Raw genomic sequence first — 20,374 nt, 5'->3', positions numbered from 1 at the left:
CCCTGAAATTAGCTGGCAAATCTAACTATCAGATTTTCTAAAACATGTACACGTTGAGAAATAAAAACGAAATGCTTATCAAACATTTCACCAAAGTTAGACTGGAATATCACCGGCGCCATATTGAGGCTGTTCCAGCGCACCAACCAATCAGCGTCCACGTTACATACGGGACGGGAAGTTGCTGTTGCTAGCGCGAGAAGATGGACGCCGAGAATGTTGTCAATATTTTTACAAGATTCTTGCAAACACGGAGGAGGATTGAACATATTTCATGTTTTGGATACCCGTAAAACATTTGAAGATATTGAATCTGACTTTGCCTGTTTGCCAACAACAAATCTGGAGATATCGATGTCAGAATCAGCTAATGGACAACTTTGGATAATGCTGACCAAATGTACAGACAGCCACTCAAAAATGTGTTCAGTGTTTTCAAGAATCTAAAAGTTTTGAAGTTGAAATGTATAAGATGGCACGAACCAATGCATTTGATATCATGATGAAAGCTACGTCCCATCGTGCCAATTATTCTCTGCCCAGTGAAAAAGTTGCCAGGTAAGGTGGTCTGTTACTATGAATACTATACTATGAATTGGCTGCCAGCAAATCTCGATGGGTAAAAAAAAATTTTTCTAAAACCCGACCCTGTTTTATCATCTCTCAAAAAAAAAAAAAAATCCCTACCTACCGGGCCAAACTCAAAACAGCATGAAACCCTAAACAAAGTATTAATTTTTTTTGGCCTTATCTACACCGAGTCTCACACAATCCTTTTGTTTTGAAATCGATAAGATAAATCCCAGTTCCACTTCCCTTCCCTTTTTGAATAGTTTTAGACCAAACTTTGGAGCATCTTTAGTGCTTTTAGGAACAGACTTCATTTATTTTTTTTCATCATTTGTAATTCTTCCTCCTTATGAAGAATGACGACGCGATCGGCCGCCATTTTGTCGAGTCACTCGAGGTGTACGAATAGTACGAATCTCTCAGCCAATCAGAGCACAGGATTTTCTATAATCACCTGCATGTTTATTAGGGTGGTCCCCCAATTTTTTTTTTTTTAGGATTTTGTCACGACCACCTTTTTTTTTTTTTTTAAAACATTGCCAAGTTATTTTGAAATTTGGTTAAGATTGAACAAAGTTTAGAGGTGCCACAAAGCCATTAAAGTTTTCACTCAAGACACAATATAAAATAATGTGGCTTATTAACTGTTTCATATTAAAGGTCCCATGGCATGGTGGTTTGTTGATGCTTTAAACGGGCTCGTGGAGGTTTCCGGATGTTCTCGAAATGAACCCTCGGCACGTAGATATAGCCTCCTGGGAGAAAGCCCCATTTCAGCGCTTTTCCCAGTGCGTCGTTTTGCTAATGAGAAGCAGGAGGCGGGGAAGGGTAGAGGGTGGGGGCGGGTCTTATTATTAATATTCATGACATGTAAACGTGTTACCTCTGATTGGCTAACAGCACTGTGACGCTACCTCCAGTGGGTCAGAACAAGCGGATGTGGGTGTCCTACTATGGTGAGAGAGAAGGAACAAACCGCGAAGGGAAAAATACCGCGCGCTGACGTCATTAAGGTGCGACGTGAGGAAATAAAATAAATCAACAAATGTTTGGGTTTTTACTGAACAAACAAATAAAATGAACGAGTGACTTAAAAAAAGAATGTGGGTGTCTTTGTAAAAACTGTTTTGATTGGCTATTATAACAGAGGTAGCGCAGAGTACCTGGCTAACTGCAGGAAGCGGTTAGCTGCACAGCTAATGTAGCCATTGCTAGGCTAACGTGGCACTGATTTTAAAACACGGCAAAACGACTTAACAGTTATACACTTACTTGTTCGGTGTTTGTGGCTGATGCGGCAGGGATGCTTGGTACGGACCCAGGCTTCAGTGACAGTTGATGTGCAAAACCTGCCCTGTACTGTCCCAAGTTGTGGAAACATTCATCAGGAAAATGCTTCCGACAAACATACACCGTCTTAGGTAGACTCGACGGCGTATTATTGGAGTAAATAAAATGAAGCCACTGCGTCTTCAGGGGCTCTCCCGTCGGCAGGAAAAACAGACTCCTTTCTGTGTTGTCACATCCATGTACAGCGCAATTTCCATGTTTCGCTCGCTTAGGTGATGCCATGTTGTTGTGTCCTCTATGGTCTCCTCACTACAACTGGGCGGGGCAATCCATACAGTGGGTGGGAATCCAGAGGGGGGGCGTGGGGATCATCTCCCTTGCTGACGTAGTAAAGGGAAGAGTTTATCAACACGCCGTTTTGACGCGCCATTCTCAAATGTTGGGCATAGTTTGGTTTACACATTATGACATTTGTAGCCACTGGGGTGACTTAAGGAGGTCAGAGGAACTCATTTTAACGTTAAAAAAACCTCAGAAAGTGAAAATTTCATGCCATGGGACCTTTAATACAAACAATACAGTAATATAACTTCCTGTGTTCAAAGTAACAATAGCTATTACTTGTCTGTGATTTTCTAAACCCTTCGGTATTCTGGTATCTTGTGGAGATAAAAGAACACACTAAGGACTTCCCGAGCAGAAGGAAGCTTTCTCCCAGACAGTTCCTTGGAAGTGCGACCAATTAACCAAACGTAATCGTCCTTTCTGGTTTTGTGCTTTGCACCGCCGGTGCTACTTGTATTACTGTTGCTCGCCGTCTGAAAAACATCGAAAGAAAAACATTCACAACTTCATCAGCATATTACGATCAGCGCTCAGTGTTTAAGAACCCCTTAGTGCATGAAAGTCAACCTTCTATCAGTCTATAAACTCTTCCTGCCTCTTCTTTTTCATAGAAGTGGCGTATTCCCTCTAGAACTGTCACTTTTTGGGGGTTTGAGATCTTCTCTGCAACAGTCTACGCACCAACTAATGTTAATGGCTTAACCCGATTTGCAACCTCGTGTGGCACCTCTAAATATTAACCAATTTTTCTGAAATTTTGCTTGTTGCTGCCTTTTAGCCTAATGTAAAAAAATGGTCGGAATGTTTTGGTAAAAAAAAAAATTTTTTCCCATACGTTTCGGGACCACCCTAATGTTTATACTAAACGGTGATAAATGGCAGTTAGCACTAAACATTAATAAACAGCAGTAAAAAGGATTTAACGGTAATAAGCAGCAAACAGTAATAAACACTGATAATGGTAAACATTAACAAATGGTAAAACGGCAATAAGCAGTAATAAACACTAACTCACGGTAAAACCGAGCAGTTAACAGTAAAGTAACAAACTCTGCAAAACTAAACTGTATAAACGGTCATGAGCAGGACTGACGCCTGTGGGTTTTCCTTCCCCCTCCCCCACCTCAGACCCATCAGGAGCAGGGCCGCTCGTATAAGGAGGTGTGCGCCCCCGTGATCGAGAGGCTGCGTTTCCTCTTTAACGAGCTGAGGCCGGCGGTCAGTAACGACCTGTCTATCGTGTGTAAGCTGAAGCTGTTGAGCTCGCAGCCTCGCTGGAAGACCATCACTCGGAAACTGATCAGAGAGCACAGGAAGAAGAGCGGTGAGCTCCAACACACACACACACACACACACACACACACAGAGCAGCTCTTAAAGTCTTCAGTGAGCCCTGCGTTAATTGTTCTCGTGTTCATACCCCATCAGTGCTGAAGAAAGCGGAGTGTCCGGATGTAGAGGAGTGTAAGCAGGAGAGAGACGGGACCAATGAGGAGGAGCCTCCACTTCCTGTCAGTCCCACACCTGTGGACAAGAAGCAAACAGTCAGGTCACCCAAGGTGATGCTCTGATGCGCTGGTATCGTGGTTCTGAGTGTTCTCCCTCTTACAGTCACGTGACCCGATGTGTTCGGTCATCACTGCTGGTTTATTAGTACCCGTAAAGAAAGTGGTGAGGCGGTGTGACCGGCCCTCATACATTCCTTTGCTTTTCTTTTTCCTCCCGTAACCCTTTGTGTCTCAGGATAAGTGGCAGCCGCTGCTGAACACGATGGTGAACGTTCAGAAGTACCGCTGGCTGAAGCACAGTGTGCACGGCTCCTGCTCTCAGTCCAGCCTCATGAGCACCATCGTGGAGTTCGCTCTCAAAGAGGAGCCTCTCGACGTGGAGAAGATGAGGAAGTGCCTCCTCAAGCAGGTGGGGAGGGGGAGAGACGGACAGCAAGCAAGAGGGAGACGGACAGGGGGAGAGAGGGACAGACAAACCGAGCAAAACACACACACAGACAGAGGGAGGGAGAGAGAGAGAGAGAGAGACAGACACACACACACACACCGAGAGAGACAGGGACGTAGAGTGAGAGAGACACAGACAATGCAGAGAGAGAGACGGGGAAACAGCAGGAGAGAGACAGACATGCAGAGAGAGAGAGAGCGAGATGCACACACTGGGGAGAGAGAGACGGGGAAACAGCAGGAGAGAGACAGACATGCAGAGAGAGAGAGAGATGCACACACTGGGGAGAGAGAGACGGGGAAACAGCAGGAGAGAGACAGACATGCAGAGAGAGAGATGCACACACTGGGGAGAGAGAGAGACGGGGAAACAGCAGGAGAGAGACAGACATGCAGAGAGAGAGAGAGCGAGATGCACACACTGGGGAGAGAGAGACGGGGAAACAGCAGGAGAGAGACAGACATGCAGAGAGAGAGAGAGATGCACACACTGGGGAGAGAGAGACGGGGAAACAGCAGGAGAGAGACAGACATGCAGAGAGAGAGATGCACACACTGGGGAGAGAGAGAGACGGGGAAACAGCAGGAGAGAGACAGACATGCAGAGAGAGAGAGAGAGAGATGCACACACTGGGGAGAGAGAGACGGGGAAACAGCAGGAGAGAGACAGACATGCAGAGAGAGAGAGAGAGATGCACACACTGGGGAGAGAGAGAGACGGGGAAACAGCAGGAGAGAGACAGAGAGAGAGATGCACACACTGGGGAGAGAGAGACGGGGAAACAGCAGGAGAGAGACAGACATGCAGAGAGAGAGAGATGCACACACTGGGGAGAGAGAGACGGGGAAACAGCAGGAGAGAGACAGACATGCAGAGAGGGGGAGAGAGAGACGGGGAAACAGCAGGAGAGAGACAGACATGCAGAGAGGGAGAGAGAGAGACGGGGAAACAGCAGGAGAGAGACAGACATGCAGAGAGAGAGATGCACACACTGGGGAGAGAGAGACGGGGAAACAGCAGGAGAGAGACAGACATGCAGAGAGAGAGACGGGGAAACAGCAGGAGAGAGACAGACATGCAGAGAGAGAGAGACGGGGAAACAGCAGGAGAGAGACAGACATGCAGAGAGAGAGAGACAGACATGCAGAGAAAGAGAGCGAGAGATGGGGAAACAGCAGGAGAGAGACAGACATGCAGAGAGAGAGAGGGAGACAGAGAGCCACAGAGACGGATGGACAGACGTGGAGAGAGAGAGAGAGAGAGAGAGACAGACAGAGAGCCACAGAGATGGATGGACAGACGTAGAGAGAGAGAGATACAGACATACATAGAGACCCCCACACAGAAGGAGAGAGTGTGAGATGGAGACAGAGCGAGACCAACAAATGACCAAGAGGGAGAGAGACAGACATGGACATGCAGAGAGAGAGGGGGACAGACACACAGACACGGGGGGAGCAGCTTTTATGGACTTCCTGTGAAGCAAACATTTGTAATTAAACTATACATTTCAATAATACGTTTATATTATTCTCGTTGTATCTTGCTGTTCGGTTCAAACGCTTTGTATATTTTTCCTTTTAAAGCAAACTGCGCTGAAGGACCAGTCAGCTTTTTTCCTCGAATAAGATGTCAGATAAAACGTTTTGATTCATAAATTATTGAATTTGTGATGTCACAAAATGCTTTCGGCCAATTGCGTCTGATATGCAAATTATTAAAGGATACCCGGAAATGTTTATCCACAGAACATCGTAGGCGATGTCTGTCTGATCTGTGATGAACCAAGTCGTCGTCATATTCTATAACCGTAAGGTTTTGACAGTTTTGGTTACTGGTTAAAAAAAAATAATGATGGAAATCGAGACTGATATGGAAATCCCTCTTTCCCGTTGGCAAATATGTGAACGTTGGGGCATTTCCTAACTTGAGTTAATGTGTAGAAATGTGTATTAGATAACTGCATGAACGTTGGTCAGAAGTGTGACCTCTCTGATTCTGGTGTCTCCAGCTGGAGAGGGCAGAAGTGCGGCTGGAGGGAATCGACACCATGCTGAAGCTCACGTCCAAAACCTTCCTGCTGCCGTCTGTACAGTACGCCATGCTCAGCGGGTGGCAAAGGGTCGTCCCCGAAGGACCCGACATCGGGTAAATATTCATATCTCTGTTTCCGTTCCTGCTTCAGTCGTCCTTTCCTACAGCAGCCATTTTGAGGAGTTGTGCCACACTGCTGTTAGAGTCTGGATTCTGATTGGTTGGTCAGAAGGTGTTGAGTAAATTTCGGTAACAGCAGCGTATAAATGCGCATGTTGTAGTACGTTATTGTTTCTATAGACCCCTTCACATGTTTGTAAACAAACCGACCGTTGCCAGGATGCGCGCGCAGCCTGGACCCAGAAACAATGGCGCTGCCCATAGACCGGCATTACGAGCCGTCAGATTATGCAAAACAATTGTCCTTACAGGATCAAGAATGCTACATAAATAAGTTAACTCTAACAAGTGGACATCGCCTACCGGATCCGTATTTAATTAAAGAGTGGACGGACGATGTTAGTAAGTTCCCTGGTATACAATGGCCAGATATATACTCGTACCTTACTGACAAGACTTCAGTGTACACCCACGACAAACTTCAAGTCTTTAGACGCATATGATTATGTTCTGTGCGGGCATGTACAACTTGATTAACAATGGGACATTCATATTCATTTTGTTTTAATCAAATTATGCCAGTGATGTGATGGCAATGTGGCTTTAGCTACAACAGCAAATACCAACACTAAACAGCGATTTGCAGGAGGTGATGGCATGAAAGGAATGATAGTGTAAAGAGTGCAACTAAGAGAGATCAGAGCTGCGTAAAAAGCGAGAGGCAGAGAGCAGAAATGAAACTGAACGGGGCGGGAGCTAGGGTAGAGCAGTCAACGTAAGTTGGCATTTAGAGCGAGGGCACACAATTTTACCTTTCCATCCTTGCTTTAAAATTGTGATTTTCGGCATACACAAATAATGATGGCACAAAATCTGGACTGCTTGAGTCAAGCGAGACCTCTCCTACAAACAAAACTGCATGCAAAGCTAAGCTAACATGCTAACAATATTCATTACATTGTGTAACTATGACCAGCTAATCAGACAAACGTTACCAAAGTATTTTGCTACATCAATAAACGAAGACTAGAAAGAATAAAAAAGAAAGATTTAATAAATAGCCTGATCTTACCTGTGATGAAGTGGGCGCTGCAAACCCGCGCATTTTTGATGGCGCTTTCATCCCAGGCTACACGTTTGATGGCTTGTAGACGTCGGCGATTTTTTTTTTTTTTGAATGGGTGAGATCCTGCTGGAATTCTGTACATTTTAACCCCATCACTGCTACGATTCTGACACCCGACAACACAACAACTAGGCATTTCTGAGTCTTTTTTGGGTCCAGGCTGCGCGCGCAATTTCCGCTTACGTATGAATGACGTTTACTGCGAAGGGGTCTATAGCAACAGCTCTTGGTCACACTGGGACTTGTATGGTGGAGACTCCAGTTTATAGACTTGACATGGAGTTTACTGTAAGGAGATGTTTATTTTAATGCATGGAAGGAGTCTCCGGCGTTGGTGTAAATTTGCTTCCTTATCTCAAGAAGAAGAGAGGCTAGTCAGGGAGTGGGTGAACGTTTATAGCTGCTAATAAGGTAAGTGGAAACAGGAGCTAGCATGTTTCAGGGATGAGAAGGATCGGGTGGTGGTGGGGTTAAATAAATAAGAATCGTAATTATGTACACTCCCCGGCCACTTTAAAGTGCTGATGACATGAACATGACTCTATGCAATTTCTTAAATAAACTATACAACATGGCAAACATGTTAGATTTCTGTTATAATTGCGTGAAAAGAAGCTGTTGTTACGCGAATATCCAACTTTTAATTGCACAGCGCAAGAAAACTGGGTCCGTGGCTCGCGGCCATGTTGTGACGTCAGCGGAAGAACACGCTGCGGTTCACTGGCTGTTCTACTCAATGGAAATGGCGCATGAAAACGCCGGTGAACTCTCTAGTGCTAGCTCTTCCTCTTCTGGGAGTCTAGAATTGTGTTGATCTCTTCCGAATAGAATCTATGATAGCCTACCCTCTTTACCCTTTGCCTCTCGTTGCTAGGCGGCAGTTACATGAAAGCCGCAAGCTTTCACAAGCAAATACATGACTGATATCACACCGACTTTATGATTACATTTATGATTATCATGTAGAATCTATAGCTCTACGTACCTTTATCTTATGTCGTTTCACAACACATGTTCTGACAGGAGGACTGTCTTTGGATCCGGCATAGCTACTAGTAGACCCCCTCCGGAATACTGGCAGTGTTGCCAGATTGGGAGGTTTCCTGCCCAGTTGGGCGGTTTCAAGTGCATTTTGGTGAGTTTTGAACATATTTTGGGCTGGAAAACTTCAGCAGTATCTGTTGCCAGATACTGCTGACGTTTTCCAGCCCAAAATATGTTCAAAATGCACTTGAAACCGCCCAACTGGGCAGGAAACCTCCCAATCTGGCAACACTGTAGGCACTGCTGATGGTAGTAACACACGTTTGTGCTGAACTGAAGACCCAAGAGATTCCTTTAAGCTGGGAAGGGTGTCAAAACAATCCAAATCGAAGTGTTCAGAGCACAGGACGGATGTTGGTGAGGGCTCCCACTTGTCACGAGTGCGCCTGACTTGCTTCACCCACTTCGCATGCAGCTCGGGATCTCTGGGAAACTTGAATAAACTTACCCCATCCTTGTGGGTTTTGGAGCAAAAGCCGGCAACACAACGCGAAGGCATAATAACTATATATATAATAATGTCTAATAAAATGATAAACTGAACACCTGTCGCATCAACAACAAACTGGTAAGTTAGGAGGAAGGTTCTTTCGCTGACGTCATATAGCTCCTCCTCCTCCTTCGTCTCCTGGGTGCTGCAGCCCTGTCAAATTTGCCCAAATAGCCGCGTTTTTTATCATAACTTGTAAAATAGGCGCCTTCGTGAATTAATATATGGATCATCGGGAATTACTTTATGTTATAAAACGTCGCCAAAGATGTCAAAAACGTGTCATCAGCACTTTAATAGGGACATGTTGGTTCTAAGATCCCTGTTCTTGGCTGCAGGAGTGGAACCCAGTGTGTACTTCTGTTTTCTGTTGCATGCTGAGATGCTTTTCTGCTCACCGCGGTTGTAAAGAGTGATTATATGAGTTACTATATCCTTCCAATCTGTCCATTTCCCTCTGACCCTCTCTTATCAACAAGGCGTTTGTTTTTTCCACCCACAGAACTGTCGCTCACTCACTCAGTGTTTTCCGCACCATTCTGTGTAAACTGTAGAGACTGTGGTGTGTGAAAACCCCAGGAGGAGATCAGCAGCTTCTGAAACACTCAAACCAGCACCCATGCTATGGTGGTGGGGGGAAAAAAAAAGTCTCACTTTTAGATCAGTTTTTTTTTTCTTTCTCCCTATTCTGATGTTTGAAGTGAACAGGAAACAGCAGCTGTTCCTAATAAAGTGTCTGCTGAGCATATTGTCAAAGTGTTGATGACTTTGGATGCATTTCTCTCGCTGTTCCAGAGAGCCTCTGAGAGACTGTCTGAAGGATGTGGATCTCATTCCTCCCTTCAACCGCATGCTTCTGGAGGTCACCTTCGGCAAGCTGTACACTTGGGCCATCCAGAACATCCGCAACATCCTGCTGGAGGCCAGCGTCCGATTCAAAGAACTGGGTACGCCAGCTGCTGCTGCTTTATATGACGTCTTATTATATTATCATTTTCCTGGCTGTGTTCACATTACCAGTTCGAAGCGAGACAAATCGGATTTGTTTTCTCCAGGACTGTGTGGACTCAAAAAATCTGATCTTTTCAAATCCCACTTGAGCTAGTAACATAACTGTGTGTATTTCTAGATCTATTTAATAACACTCTGATGTGCATGTTAAGATTATTGAGCTGTTCCAAAACACATCTGAACCTTCAGCACAGGCGGTTGTGTCCGACGTGATCCGTTTCTCGTGTGCAGGAGTGCAGCCGGTTCCTCTGCAGACCATCACGAACGAGAACCCGGCAGGCCCCAGTCTGGGCACAGTTCCTCAGGCACGCTTCCTCCTGGCCATGCTGCACATGCTGACTCTCAAACATGGAGCCAACAGCCTCAGCCTGCTGCTCAACTCCGGAACCCTGGCTCTCACACAGAGCGTGCTCCGCCTCATCGGTCAGTTTAACCTTCATTTCTCTTTACTGTTCGGTTCCAAAGCACAACAGCAGCGTGTTACTAATGCAGGAACTTTTTCAGGAACTCATCAGGGAAGCGAGAGAGAACTTTGAAATAACTGTTTAATATTTAATAGAGCTTGAGTGAAAAGTTGGCGTGGTGACGTTATCGCTCGAGATGAGCTAATCGCTAATAAATCGGTGACGGTTTCTTTTTAAAAAAAAAAAAAAGAGACGGATGTCAGATTGTTGTTGTACTGTTATGAGTGGTGTCATTGAATAATTTGTCCACCAGAGGGCACACTGTAACTCCACTGTCAGTAACATGCGTTTGCCACAAATCACAACAGTCAGCGGATCCAAGCGGCAGTCATGTTCAGTTCTCACACATGGTGAGGACTCTTAAACCTCGGCACGTAACAAATACTGAGAGAAATAATTGCTGTTTATGCTTTTGATACTGCGAACCATAAAATATTACTTGGGAAACTTTATAAATACGGAATTGGAGGTTTAGCTCATCAACGGTTTAGACTACTTGACAAACAGACAGCAGTTTGTAAGGTTGGGTGACATCAGGTCTAACCTCATGCTAATCAATTATGGTGTTCCACAGGGCAGTACTCTGGGACCATTTACTTTTTTTTTTTTTTTTTTTCCTCCTCTCTCTGTACATAAATGACCTTCCCAGCGCATCTCGAATTGAAATTCAAATTGTTTGCAGATGGCACAAATATTTTCTATTCACATAATGATCCTTCGGTCATAGAAAGTGGTGTTAACAATAAATTTAAGGGCCATTCTCAGAAAATGTGACGAGTAACTGTAAAGACATTTAAAAAAAAAAATTTTTTTTGTATACACTAATTTTAGTTAAGCTGTGTAAGTGTTTTAAAAAAAAAAAGCTTATTTCATGAATTTACAAAGCAAGAGATCATTATTATGAAAAAATAATGTCCAGTTGCTGTCTTTCCCGTTACCCATAATGTCTTTACTGTTACCCTGTGGAGTAACGGTAAAGATGACACTGGGTAACGGTAAAGACATCTCTTGGCATTTTTGGGTCACTGAGTGCAGAAAAAAAGATAAACAAATTATGCATTTATTATCCCATACTCACTTGCTACTTGGCGAAATAAAGTTTTTCAACATGCAGCATCATTATCTTTATCATTCAGGGGTAACGGCAAAGACAGTTAATTTCCCCAACATCTCGAAATTTCATATTTACCTCATCAGTATCCTGGATTCCAACATTCATGCACCAGTGATTGATTGATTGATTCATTCATTCATTCATTCATTCTCTCTCCCCCAAAATGGCTGCTCAACCTCCTGGTCCTTCCTCATGTAGCTACACTGCCCTCTACTGTCAAAGCCCTGAGTTACAGCGTGATTTTACCATTTGGGTAACGGTAAAGACATCGAGAGAGTACACGTTCTTGTGCGTATATTTTCGGCTAAACACAAAATCGTTGAAGCAAAGATCGTGATATTTTCCACAATAAAAAGTGAAGGTATAGAGTTAATATTTCAGAAAGAAAAGTGAAAATAAAAACAAAGGAATTATTTTCATTCATATTTCACTAATAGTCATTTAGACACATGGCAGTAATGACATTTTGGAATGTTTAGGCTAGATAAAACTTCTGCAAATGCAGACAAGTTGTCTCTTTTATTTTATTTATATACAGCACCCTCCACAATTATTGGCACCCCGGTTAAGATGTGTTAAAAGCCTTAAAATAGTCGGTTTTTATTGCAGAAGCATAATCTCACGATAAATTGTAGAAAAATGTAACCCTTAAGTGAATTTAAAAAAAAAATCCCTAACTAAGAAATAATTTTCATAAAATCACCTGTTCCACAATTATTGGCACCCATAATTCCTAGAAAATAATGTAATTGAAGCATTTCTGTCATTTCTACTGTAGTTTATAAAGTTGATCAGAGTATCTAGGAACCTTTAATTAGTAATTCATCACATCCTGTTTCCCTGGTGTATAAATATGATGTGACACAGAGGCCTATTTCTCTTATCCACTCTTCAACATGGGAAAGACAAGAGAACTCACCATTCAAGTAAGGCAGATGTGTGTCGACCTTCATAAGTCAGGCAATGGCTACAAGAAAATAGCCGCTCGCCTACACCGGCCCATATCTACAGCCAGAGGACTCAAGAAGTTTAAAACAACTGGAACGGTGGCAAACAAGCCTGGACGAGGATGCGAGTGTATCTTGCCACCACGCACAGTGAGGAGGATGGTAAGAGAAGTAAAAAGTTCTCCAAAGCTCACTGTCAGAGAATTGCATCAAAGAGTAGCATCTTGGGGTCACGAAGTCTCCATAACAACCATCAGGCGCTATCTACATGCCAACAAGCTGTTTGGGAGGCATGCACGGAAAAAGCCTTTTCTCACTTAGAAGCATAAATGTAAACATCTGGAGCTCGCTAAGCGGTACTGGGACCTTCACCTGGGACCGTGTGCTTTGGTCAGATGAGACCAAGATAGAGCTTTTTGGCAACAAACACTCTAATACATCACAAAAGATGAGTATGCAGAAAAGCAGCTCATGCCCACTGTGAAGTATGGGGGAGGATCGGTGATGCTGTGGGCCTGTTTCTCTTCCAAAGGCCCCGGGAACCTTGTTAGGGTGCATGGCATCATGAACTCTTTGAAATACCAGGACATTTTAAATCAAAATCTGCTGGCCTCTGCCCGAAAGCTGAAGACGGGTCGTCACTGGGTCTTTCAGCAAGATAACGACCCTAAACATGTGGCCAAATCAACACAAAAATGGTTCACCAGACGCAAAATCAAGCTCCTCCCATGGCCATCTCAGTCCCCAGACCTCAACCCAATTGAAAACCTGTGGGGTGAGCTGAAGAGGAGAGTGCATAGGAGAGGACCCAGGACTCTGGATGATTTAGAGAGATTGTGGATGATTGAGAGATTGTGCAAAGAGTAACGGTCGAAGATCCCTCTCTGTATTCTCCCATCTTGTGAAATGTTATAGGAGAATATTAAGTGCTGTCTTGTTGGCAAAAGGGAGTTGTACAAAGGATTAACATCAGGGGTGCCAATAATTGTGGCACACATGATTTCATGTAAAAGAATTATTTCTTAATGTGGGATTTTTTTTTCCCACTGAATAAATGCACTTGAATTAAAGGTTAGAGGGGTTTTTTTTTTGCATTGTTGTCGTCCTATATTATTTTAAAAAAAAAAAGAACTTACATTCTTAGGCTTCTAATAAATATCTTAACGAGGGGTGCCAATAATTGTGGAGGGCACTGTGTGTGTTTTTATATATTTTTAAACTGCTTTGTTACATTTATTTTAATAAATAATTGATCAAAGAGGGCCAGGATTAATGGGCTTAGAGGAAAAAAACAAGCTTCATGTTTAAAACAGTGTCACATTTTCTGAAAATGGCCCTTACGCTAGTTACTGAGTATTGTGCTGCTAATATGTTGACTATTAATTAAAAACAAACAAATTATATTTAAGTCACTGTGCAAAAAACTTGTTAATATCTGTATAACAACCCTTCAACAAAAGGATTAGATAAAATATTTAGGAGTCTGTATTAACAAGTACTTAAGCTGGGAGCAACAAACTAAAGTGCTCCGTCGCAAAATTTCCCAAAAATATAGGAATCAAATGTTAATCTGAAGACTTGAACAGATGTTTATTATTCTGTCATTTACCCAGATTTATCTCACGATGTTTTGGTGTGGGGTCGGCCCTATAAATCCAACCTAACTACGATTTCAACAATACAAGATAAGTGCATGAGAGATTTTCTTTGCCAGTGCGAGGGAACACGCTGCTCCTTTATATGATAATGTCCCTGGAATCTTAAGTTTTGAGAATATTTTCAAAGTGAATGTCTGTACTAGTGTATAAAATTGTAAACAATAACTCGCTAGTGCCTAAAACGTTTCGCCATCCTGAGCAGATTTCTAACGAATAACATTCTCACAACACCAGAGTTTCAGCTGATGCTGTTCATCCACCTGCCAAGACAAATGAAGGTAAATTTTCCTTTCAGTTAACCGTCTCGAAGTTCTGGGAAGGAAGGAAGGAATTCTCCCAAGAATCAAAGACTTGATCACTTCCATTATTTAAACAAACAATAAGCATTTATTTCTTTATACCCTAAAAATTCTGTTACGGTAAGTTACAGGCTCTGTGTGTGTGTGTGTGTGTGTGTGTGTGTGTGTGTGTGTGTGTGTGTATAGAGCTATGTGTAAATGAGTGCAGTGTATATTTGTGTAGTTCTCTTGTTCTAACAAAAAAAATTGTAGTATGATCCGGCTGGCTGTTGACACGAAAGTTTATACTCTTTCAGCAGCCACACACACCTGACATCAGGCTTCATCATCGGGGATAGATTAGGGATAAAATTAGCTCGTGTTTTAAGTCATTGAAATTCTGTAAAGCTGCTTTGCGACAATGTTTATTGCTAAAAGCGCTTTAGAAATAAACTTGACATCAATAATTGTAGTAATGATTGTAAATTCTTTTTTCTATTTTTTTATATATATATAAAATAATTGTATTAAGCTTTTTAGTAAATTTTCTTTCTTTTATTATAGTGTGTGTGTGTGAGAGAGAGAGAGAGAGAATCAAGTTTAATTGAATTTGCATTTCCAAAAATAAAAAAAAGAACCTCAGCCGATTCATTACAGGATTTTTGAATTCTCACATATCGAAATCCGTCTCAGAAATCCAGTATCACTCAGGCTCTTGGATCTAATGTACATGTGGTCTTCCACTGCATTCCTGTTTAACACGTCCCTTTAGCAGAACCCTTAAGTTCTGTGTAGAACCCTATAGCTGAGAGTTTTGCCGTCGGACAAGGTTCCAGCTCAAGCTGTTTTTTCGGAAGAATTCTTAATTCTATTGCTGCTTTTATTTATTTATTTATTTATTTATTTTGTTTGTTTGTTTTATTATTTTCTCTAAAATCATTTTAATTACTGCTTCATGATCTTTCAGGGGTGGAGCTTGTCTTACTCAATGCCCTGATTTTCTGAAAATAAAACAAGCTTCGCAAAAAAAAAGGATATTTTTGAGAACTAGCTAAGGAGTTTTTGAGAACTGGTTGTTACTATAGAAACGATGATGGAGCGTTAATGGTAACTTCCAGCTTTCAAAAATGTTGTGGTGAAACACATAAATGATCGAACTTGTTATTTAACAGTGGAACTGTGTAGAGCAGGGGTCGGCAACCTTTTTGCCATGTAGTGCCAGTTAGAAATTTTCTTGTTAGTTAGTGTGCCATTGAAATAGGTGTTAACTATGTGTAATCAGACACCACACATTTTAGACGGATATGGATATTTAATGCATTGAGCAAATGTAAAACACCACTGCACTTGTTTTATGTCATTAACCTCACACACAAGGTTTAAGAACACCCCCCCAATTGGATAACAACATTGCAAGCAGCTTATACAAATTCACAAAATAACATCCAAAATCTTTCAGTATGTAACAGGCCCAAGTTATTCACAATAAAGACGTAGCAGCCTAATGGAAATGGACCTGATGAATAATAAAACTGCAGAAAAAAATGAAATAACGAGTGTCGGAGAACATTGACAAGTAGCCTACATAAAGTGGCTTAACAGTAAACCGCAAATTTGAAAATCGGCTGCAAATCAGTGAGAAATGATAGAGCTCGCTTCAGCAGCATTGTTTTTAGCTGAGGCAAAGACCGTTAGTGTGGGCTTGCTTCCCATATCCGCACACTGCGCGTGAGACTGATTCGTCCTGATCTGCCTGATCTGTGAAAGCCTTTTCGTGCTTTGCCTCGAAATGATGTTCAACACTGGATGTTCGACACACAACACTTTCAAAACACAACATGCACACAGCACGGTCTCTCTGAGAAACGAACCCATAATCTGTGGTCCACGAGGAGAGGAAAGCCCGAATTGTCGGCTTCTTTGCCATCTCAGCGCAACTGCTGCATCAAGTGGGCCCATCTCGTGAGAAATATGGAGAGGGGGCAGTGTTGCCAGATTGGGTGGTCTTAAGTGCATTTTGGCGGGTTTTGAACATATTTTGGGATGGAAAACGTCAGTAGTATCTGGAAACACTGGGAGGGGGGCAGTATATTGTGTCGTCATGCTAGAAGAGCAGGCTCGCCATTGACCGTTCAAGATGACGTTTGAACATTTTTAATGTGTTGAATAATTAGGTTTGTGTATCATCGTCAGTGTGCCACTGGAAATTCCTCGGCGTGCCAGTTGTGGCACGCGTGCCTAGGGTTGCCGACCCCTGGTGTAGACCCAGGACCTGGATAGATCTTGTTCCAGATGGTTCCTGAACCGTTTCTTTCCTCCCACAGGTCCGAGTTCCGACAGCAGTGAGGAGGAACTGTCTTCCAGAGCTCATGGAGGATCGGCGACGGTGTTGGAGGAGTCGAGGAAGGAGACCACCCCTGTCCCTCTCCCCGTATCCGGCCCCGAGCTCGCCGCCATGATGAAGATCGGGACGAGAGTGATGAGGGGACAGGACTGGAAGTGGGGTGATCAGGTATGTGGTGGTGATGCTGAGCGATCTCTTTGAAATAGGGTTTTATTTTTTAATGGAATAGTAAAGAACCTGGGGGTGTGTTTGGCTGTCGTGTAGGACGGCCCCCCTCCGGGTCTGGGCAGGGTGATCGGTGAACTCGGGGAGGACGGGTGGATCCGGGTGCAGTGGGACACCAGCAGCACAAACTCCTACAGGATGGGCAAAGAGGGCAAATACGATCTAAAGCTGGCCGAACCTCCTCCTGCCACACAGCCTCCCGTCGAGGACTCGGACACGGAGGACGACATCGGTGAGCTCTTCCCCTCCCGGTGGTTACTGGAAAACCACACACACACACACACACACACACACACACACACCAGTCTCTACCATGGGCAGAATATTTGTGAAAGGACTATATGTGTCGGTCTTTGATATCTGCTGTTCATCAGAAGGTGATGTGATGGAGAAGAGCACTCACCCGACGGCCATCATGCTGAGCAGCACGGTGAACCTGCTCAAAACTCTGGCGCTGTCGTCCGGGATCCACGCAGAGGTGATGCAGGCTGAAGCCATCAGGACGTTGTGTGGTCTCCTGCGCATGCTGGTGGAGAGCGGAACCAGCGACCAGACCGGTAACTTAACTCCACGCGTTTCTAAATCAGCCTTCCGAATGGTCGGAATGTGGGTCTTCCTGATGTGTGTATGTGTGTGTTAGGCTGCCCGTCCCACAGGCTGGTGTCCCGTGAGCAGCACCGGAGCTGGTGTACTCTGGGATTTATCCGCAGCATCGCGCTGATGCCCCAGATGTGCAGCACGCTGAGCTCCTCAGCTTGGATCAACCTGCTCATCCGGATAGTCGAGGGACATCAATCATTCACCGCCGTGACGCTACAGAGACAGGTTTACACCCCGCCCTGTTACACACACACACACCTGCTTGATAGTATGTCATGATGTCATTTTTGCCCAAGCCTTCCTTTAACCCAGGACTGTTGCTGATGTTCCTGAAGTCTCTAATCCATCATCTGCCTTCTAACTTGTCAGATCCTGGCTCTGCGCCTGCTCCAGGCCGTGCTGCCGTCCTGGGATAAAACGGAGCGCTCTCAGGATATGAAGTTCCTTGTGGAGAAGCTGTTCGGGTTCCTGGGAAGCCTCCTGAGCACCTGCTCCTCAGACCTGCCGCTGCTCAGAGGTACAGAACGCTTCAGGTTGCACTGTAGTGTAGAAATACGCCCCGCCCTTCGAAAAACCGCACATGAATACGGAATGATTGACAGGTACGAATTGACCTCTGGTAAGCCCTGCCCCTTTTCCGCTCAAGAAGTTTGTCTGCTCGATCGACGCGTCCTCGATTTGAATGACGGTCAAATGAGAGCGTTTTCAAGTTCATTAATGTGAAATAAGTGTTTCAGTGTGTGTTCACGAACATTAGACCAGAACGGAGTTAGCATCGGGTAGCTACGCTGACCGGCCACTTTATTAGGAACACTTGTGACGCAGCATGCGGGTTGGGTTGAGGCAGATGGGGCATGAAGGGTTGAGTGTCTCAGAAACTGCTGATGTCCTCCTGGGGTTTTCACACACAGCACAGCATGGTGCCGGAAACACGGAGTGGAAACAAACGGCTGGTTGATAAGAGCGGGTCAGCGGGAAATGGACAGATTTGGAAGGATATAGTAACTCACAGGGCTCTACGTTAACTTTGAGACATCTGGTTGCCCAAATATTACATATTTTTTTTATTTATTATTCAACCTTCTCAGACGCTGTCTGTATCAACAAGCATTAACACTAGCGCCCTGTGCGAGTAATGCGGTAATTAGTCATGTAGTGAAGGACATACTAATAATCAGTCCCCCCAGGATTCCGCGGGCCTTTTTTGTGAAACCAACGTGGACATTTACACTTGTAGTTTCTCGCCAAATATCTTTTGGTCCACAGATGGTTCCCTGCGCAAGAGGAAGTCCCGCCCACAGGCGTCTCTGACAGCCACTCACAGCAGCACGCTGGCCGAGGAGATCGTGGCCGTCCTGCGTACGCTGCACTCTCTCCACCAGTGGAACGGCCTCATTAACGAATATGTTAACTCCCAGCTCAACGGGATTGGAAACGTGATGGCGGGACGAGCGTCCGAAGCGGTACGATGCGGGAATGGTTTTACTCATAAACTCCTTAAAGGAAGAGTGTGACTGAGGTGTTGGTGTTCTCCGACAGACGCTGCTGGAGGAGTATCTGCCCCACGCGGACGCTCCGGCGGTGGGCAGTCTGATGGCCGTGCTGGCGGTGATCGGTGGGATCGATGGACGTCTGCGTTTGGGAGGTCAGGTGATCCACGAGGAGTACGGAGAAGGCACGGTCACGCGCATCACGCCCAAAGGACGCATCACGGTGCAGTTTTATGAGATGAGGACGTGCCGAGTGTGTCTGCTGAGCCAGCTGAAACCGGTACACCAGCCTTTGAGCTTATTATAACGTACAGCTAACTTTTATTAATTAATCCACATTTCAGTGTAAATTTTTTTTGTTTATTTATTTATTAGAACTAATCCACTGTGTTCAGTCCTTGTTAGCTGAAGTCCTCGCTATGACATTTAATTTAGCTTTAGGTTTCAGCTTTTAAACTTCAGGACATTTCTTGCGTGTATCTCTCCTCTGATTGGTTCAGAGTTCCATGCTGGGTGTTTCTTATTGGCTCTCATTCAAGCTCTTTTACATCTGAAAGGTTTTTTTTGTTTGTTTTTTTAATTATATTTACGGTTGTGCTCATAAGTTTACATACCCTGGCAGATCCTATGATTCTTTGACCATTTTTCAGAGAATATGAATGATAACACACAGATCTTTTCCACTCATGCTTAGTGGTTGGGTGAAACCATTTATTGTCAAACGACTGTTTTTTCTCTTTTTAAATCATAATGACAACAGAAACTACCCAAATGACCCTGATCAAAAGTTCACATACCCATACATGTCAACCTTTGGTCAATCAAACCTGTATAACCAACCTCCAAAATCCGTATTTCCCTTATAAAATCCGTATAAGATGCAAATTAAAATAATTTACCTAAAATTTGAATGATAATTAACAATGATGTATATCCCAGTTACTTTTTATTCAATATTAATAACAATAAACCTTCAGAATGAATACAAAGTATTTTTCCTGTTGGTACAGTTAAACGCAGCACATGAATGAGGCATCTTTATTCTCGGCTACTGTCTAGACGCTATACCAGAGACGGGTGAAGAATCTCCACTTGGCCACATCCAATATGGATGACGTATGATTCTACGCAGAAGGCGGCGTCTATGTTTATATGTCTATGACTTCACGGTTGGCGGGATTCTCGCAATGCAGTGTGCGCATGATCAAAAGTGGAACGAAGTCTCGCTACCACAAGATAACGCGCGATTTCATAAGACTCTTTACCGG

General features: G+C 43.9%; 1 protein-coding gene across 5 annotated transcripts in view; it reads left to right on the top strand.

Annotated features, from left to right (window-relative positions):
- The window catches only part of herc2 (HECT and RLD domain containing E3 ubiquitin protein ligase 2), a 162,759-nt gene that overhangs the window by 58,208 nt on the left and 84,177 nt on the right, over positions 1 to 20,374 (top strand). For 3 of the 5 annotated variants that reach the window (XM_060920184.1, XM_060920183.1, XM_060920186.1), the window contains exons 31-43: positions 3,334 to 3,529; positions 3,634 to 3,764; positions 3,949 to 4,122; positions 6,173 to 6,309; positions 9,771 to 9,922; positions 10,176 to 10,409; positions 16,772 to 16,959; positions 17,056 to 17,248; positions 17,391 to 17,573; positions 17,657 to 17,841; positions 17,986 to 18,133; positions 18,883 to 19,079; positions 19,156 to 19,386. In XM_060920184.1, coding sequence (XP_060776167.1) covers positions 3,334 to 3,529; positions 3,634 to 3,764; positions 3,949 to 4,122; positions 6,173 to 6,309; positions 9,771 to 9,922; positions 10,176 to 10,409; positions 16,772 to 16,959; positions 17,056 to 17,248; positions 17,391 to 17,573; positions 17,657 to 17,841; positions 17,986 to 18,133; positions 18,883 to 19,079; positions 19,156 to 19,386 — 2,349 coding nt within the window. The remainder of the gene's footprint in view (positions 1 to 3,333; positions 3,530 to 3,633; positions 3,765 to 3,948; positions 4,123 to 6,172; positions 6,310 to 9,770; positions 9,923 to 10,175; positions 10,410 to 16,771; positions 16,960 to 17,055; positions 17,249 to 17,390; positions 17,574 to 17,656; positions 17,842 to 17,985; positions 18,134 to 18,882; positions 19,080 to 19,155; positions 19,387 to 20,374) is intronic. The other 2 variants (XM_060920187.1, XM_060920185.1) reach the window with 2 other exon arrangements.

Source organism: Neoarius graeffei, chromosome 4 (genome assembly GCF_027579695.1).
Source record: "Neoarius graeffei isolate fNeoGra1 chromosome 4, fNeoGra1.pri, whole genome shotgun sequence".
Lineage (NCBI taxonomy): Eukaryota > Metazoa > Chordata > Actinopteri > Siluriformes > Ariidae > Neoarius > Neoarius graeffei.
The sequence above is the reverse complement of the archived record's forward strand: the minus strand, read 5'-3'. Positions and strand labels throughout refer to the sequence as shown.